The sequence below is a fragment of the Littorina saxatilis genome, linkage group LG12, assembly GCF_037325665.1.
Source record: "Littorina saxatilis isolate snail1 linkage group LG12, US_GU_Lsax_2.0, whole genome shotgun sequence".
In the NCBI taxonomy this organism is placed as follows: domain Eukaryota; kingdom Metazoa; phylum Mollusca; class Gastropoda; order Littorinimorpha; family Littorinidae; genus Littorina; species Littorina saxatilis.
The window spans coordinates 69,087,457-69,092,515 of NC_090256.1; the positions used below are offsets into that span (position 1 = coordinate 69,087,457).

The 5,059-nt window shown below is 42.7% G+C and overlaps 1 protein-coding gene across 3 annotated transcripts in view; it reads left to right on the forward strand.

Moving 5' to 3' along the window:
* LOC138982653 (protein FAM53A-like) overlaps window positions 1-4,499 on the forward strand; it is a 145,026-nt gene extending 140,527 nt beyond the window's left edge. For all 3 annotated transcript variants that reach the window (XM_070355977.1, XM_070355978.1, XM_070355979.1), the window contains one exon: window positions 2,259-4,499. In XM_070355977.1, coding sequence (XP_070212078.1) covers window positions 2,259-2,636 — 378 coding nt within the window. In that variant the 3' untranslated portion in view covers window positions 2,637-4,499. The remainder of the gene's footprint in view (window positions 1-2,258) is intronic.
* The last annotated feature ends 560 nt before the right edge of the window (window positions 4,500-5,059 follow it).

Here is a 5,059-nt window from a genome sequence, read left to right on the forward strand (position 1 = left end):
CACTTCTACTGAGCATGAACTGGATCACAACACTCAGCCCTCAAGCTAACTGTACTTATCGTTAGTTTAACTTCTACTGAGCATGAACTGGATCACAACACTCAGCCCTCAAGCTAACTGTACTTATCGTTAGTTTAACTTCTACTGAGCATGAACTGGATCACACTCAGCCCTCAAGCTAACTGTACTTATCGTTAGTTTAACTTCTACTGAGCATGAACTGGATCACAACACTCAGCACTCAAGCTAACTGTACTTATCGTTAGTTTAACTTCTACTGAGCATGAACTGGATCACACTCAGCCCTCAAGCTAACTGTACTTATCGTTAGTTTAACTTCTACTGAGCATGAACTGGATCACAACACTCAGCCCTCAAGCTAACTGTACTTATCGTTAGTTTAAGTTCTACTGAGCATGAACTGGATCACAACACTCAGCCCTCAAGCTAACTGTACTTATCGTTAGTTTAACTTCTACTGAGCATGAACTGGATCACAACACTCAGCACTCAAGCTAACTGTACTTATCGTTAGTTTAACTTCTACTGAGCATGAACTGGATCACAACACTCAGCCCTCAAGCTAACTGTACTTATCGTTAGTTTAACTTCTACTGAGCATGAACTGGATCACAACACTCAGCCCTCAAGCTAACTGTACTTATCGTTAGTTTAACTTCTACTGAGCATGAACTGGATCACAACACTCAGCCCTCAAGCTAACTGTACTTATCGTTAGTTTAACTTCTACTGAGCATGAACTGGATCACAACACTCAGCCCTCAAGCTAACTGTACTTATCGTTAGTTTCACTTCTACTGAGCATGAACTGGATCACAACACTCAGCCCTCAACTCAAGCTAACTGTACTTATCGTTAGTTTAACTTCTACTGAGCATGAACTGGATCACAACCAAATGAGGCCGGGGCACTAATCAGTACACCTAATGCAGGGCTAGACGAGGGGGGGGGGGGGGGGGGGGGGGGGGCAAAGCCTTTTTTTTACATTTAGTCAAAACTTGACTAAATGTTTTAACATAGAGGGGGAATCGAGATGAGGGTCGTGGTATCTGTGTGTGTCTGTGTCTGTGTGACTGTGCGTGTAGAGCGATTCAGACTAAACTACTGGACCGATCTTTATGAAATTTGACATGAGAGTTCCTGGGAATGATATCCCCGGATTTTTTCTCTCCATATTTTCAATATATACCTTTGATGACGTCATATCAGGCTTTTTGTAAAAGTTGAGGCGGCACTGTCACACCCTTATTTTTCAATCAAATTGATTGAAATTTTGGCAAAGCAATCTTCGACGAAGGCCGGACTTTGGTATTGCATTTCAGCTTGGTAGCTTAAAAACTGATGAACGAGTTTGGTCATTAAAAATCGGAAACTTGTAATTACAAATATTTTTTTATTAAACGATCCAAAAACAATTTCATCTTATTCTTCGTCATTTTCTGATTCCAAAAACATATACATATGTTATATTTGAATCACAAACAAGCTCTAAAAATTAAAAATATAAAAAATATGATTAAAATAAATTTTCCGAAATCAATTTAAAAACAATTTCATCTTATTCCTTGTTGGTCCCTGATTCCAAAAACATATAGATATGATATGTTTGGATTAAAAACAAACTCAGTAAGCTAAAAAGAATAGACATACAGAAAAGCGTGTTATCCTGCTCAGCGCGACCACTACCGCACTATTCTGCATGGCTTGTCGATTTCACTGCCTTTGCCACGAGCGGTGGACTGACGAAACTACGAGTATGTGGTCTTGGTGAAAAAAGCAGTGCGTTCAGTTTCATTCTCTGAGTTCGACAGCTTGACTAAAATTAATGTTGTTATTTCGCCTTACGCGACTTGTTTTTTTAAAAGCTGTTGCATATTATTGTTCAATCATTAATGCTTCGGCAAGACCCCCACCCATTTTCATTACAATTGCTTCCACAAAAAAAAGGGGGAGAAAAAAAGACAGATTGAGCAATTTCTAAGGATCCCCGTTTGGCTTCTTTAGGCGAAACATTTGAGCCCCCGGAAACCCCAGGTACCAATCTCTGTCGCTTCGCTCATTTGTCTAGGTCGCTTTGCTCCCTTTACTTAGCCACCCCCCCCTAACACACTAACTGATCCGGCCCTGTAATGGTGTGACGAGCATGACAGTGGCTTGTTCATTGAATATTTTTTGTTCCCTCGAGTGCCAGGGCTTCCACATAGGTAATCTGAGAGTGCGTGTGATGCTTGTTGCAGAAGGGTCGATGGCGGTCGGGTGAGGACTACATGTGTGTGGGCGGCCTGATGCCCATCGCCAGCTCTCCCCGCGACACAGACCTCCCGGCCACCCCCCGTGCCTTGGACCACACCGCGTTCACCACTGTCACTGACCTTGAGATGGCCGCCACCACCGACCTCCCCTCCACGCCCCCCAGCGACATCTCCAGCGGCATCGACATCCGCGAACCCGTCAAGCTGATCGGGGAGGAGGAGGAAGAGGAGGAGGAAGAGGAGCTGGAGGATCAGGAGAGGCCAGGCAGTAACTGTGGTTGCCATAGAAACGATGGGCGAGAGGACAGCGCCGGCCTCTTCCCCTTGACTGACCTTGACCTTGAACAGATTGAGAACCACTGAGTGCACGAGCCACAAGTTTTGTCCCACCCTCCATGAGGTCGGAATCCATGACGTGCGCTGTGGCAGTGAAGTTGGGATATATGTGCAGTGTGTCAGGAAATGTGAAACAACTGAGTGCACACACCACGAGTTTGTCCCACACGTGAAGGGGTCAGGATCCATTACGCGCACTGTGACAGTGAAGTTATGGTTCATGCTGTGAAGAGGAAATGTTGAAGAAAAAGGAGTGATTGTGTGTGGCAGTGACGAGAGACGTGACAACAAACACCACAGGTCAGTGTACACGTGTACAGTGTGTGCTGTGCTGTCAACAAGGGCCCAACAAAAGCCAGCCACGATTTGTTGTGTTTAAACAGAACAATACATGCAAGGGCATCATCATTGTCAGTGATTGTACCACACCCCATGCTGAGAGGATGGGGTGAGAACAGCCGGGCTGTGTTGAAGAGTGTGACTGTCTGGGCGGAGGATTGCGCTGTACAATGCTGACTGCACCACATGTATTCTCCACACAGCACATGACTCCTGTCTGTCAAGTTGTTGTACCAACACAGACTACAGCTGTAGACTACACTGCTCTGCACATTGTAACTGTAACATTTCAGGACAGCTGGAGTGCATTCCTGTTGTTGCATGAAACCTAATATATATATCTCTCTCTTACTGTGAGAAGCTTGATATATCTCTCTCTTACTGTGAGAAGCCTGATATATCTCTCTCTCTTACTGTGAGAAGCCTGATATATCTCTCTCTTACTGTGATCTATGGTTGGAGATGTAACCACTCAGCACAAAGGACATCAGCAGCCAGGAAGCGGACTGCACACAAAGCCACACACGTGATATTTTCTATCTGCAGGATCAATACCTTGCCATTGTCAATCCCAGGAATATATTCTGTTCATTTTGGTGACGATGACGCAGTTTCCATAATGACTTCATCATCACTGTCTGCTAAAACAGGCGGGGGCTTGATTGAAGAGTTTATTGCAAGGGAGCTTACTCAGGGATGCTGCCTCACCCAAGGATTGAACGGAAGATAAAAATGAACGAGCGTTTTTAAAATTATTTTTATGACCTCTGTTTAGCGCCCAAACCCCTACCCCACCTCCTTTTTTTGTGGGCAGTGACTCAGTGACTGTAGGCGTAAGTAACCATTGAGCTCATTGTCGTTTGTTTTGTCTTTTGACCTCCACACTTGTTGGCTGGAGTGGATGCCAAGTGTCCGCCCACGTGCTCACATCCAACATGCCCACTATACCTAATGATTCCACAAGGCAAGACACAGTTTTGATAAGAGTTTGTATTAACCTTGCACAAGTCTCACACACAAGTGTGAGAAAGGCCGGGGTAGTGACAGATCATTGTTTGGTTGTTGTTGTAAGCTTGATGTTTCATGCAGGGTTTTTTGTTCCATCTTTTTGCATGGCTTGCTTTGTTTTGCTTTGACTGTGGAGTAAGAAAATAGGAAGGATTGTGATTGTGAATCTACTTTTTGATTCAACTTTGGGTATTTTATTGTAAGGACAAGGAGGAGGCCTTTGCTGTGTTATGTTATGTTGCTAAGGCAAGAGGATTGAATACTTGGGAAACGTTTCTCAAGGTTGCGTGTCTCAAAAAGAGGATACTTTTATTCAGGTGGCCTTGTTTGTGGACAGAAAGAACGAAATGAAGAACAAGTCGTCTCTATATATATATATATTTTTCAAAACAGCAAAGGGTCACGTTTTCTAAGACCACATTTGTTTGTATTTTCTGTGCAAGTCAAAAAAAAAAGAAAAGGTAGTTTATGGAACGCTTAATTATGACCAGAATGATTTGGTTTTTGTGTGTGTGTTCTGTTATTAAACGTTCCTGAAACTGACCTTTTTTGTTGTGTTGTATTCATGGTTTGGGAACGTTAGCAGTGTATAGATCTGTTTTGGATTTGTTCAGTGTCAATTGAAAACATTTTGGTGGCAGATTGGTCAGCTATTGAATCACAATGAATGATAATCATTGAAGCCATCTTTTTCAAACTTGTTTTACTTGCAACGAAAGCCAGTGTGGGTGTATTTTCTAGACTTGAAACCTTATCAAGTTCATATAATTTACAAGTGTTTCAGGTTCAGTGACAGTTTTGTGTTTGGAGCGTAAATCTGCATTTATTAGTAGTAATAGTACATTTTTAAGGTATACATGCTGTTCAGAGAAGGTGAATAATTGTGCGCATTCATTTTTTGAGCAAAGCATCTTCAGTTCGAGTGGAAAAAAAAGAGTAAAATAGTGTCACACATTATCTTCCTGGAAAACATCTTAATGCCTTTTTATCAGAGTCCTTTTTCTCAGTCTGCAAAAAAAGTTGTTTCTGCTATTTCTGCTGTTTCTTTGCTGTGTTTCCTTTCTTTGGGAATACAAAGTGTGGGCCAGAAATGGAGCGTTGGA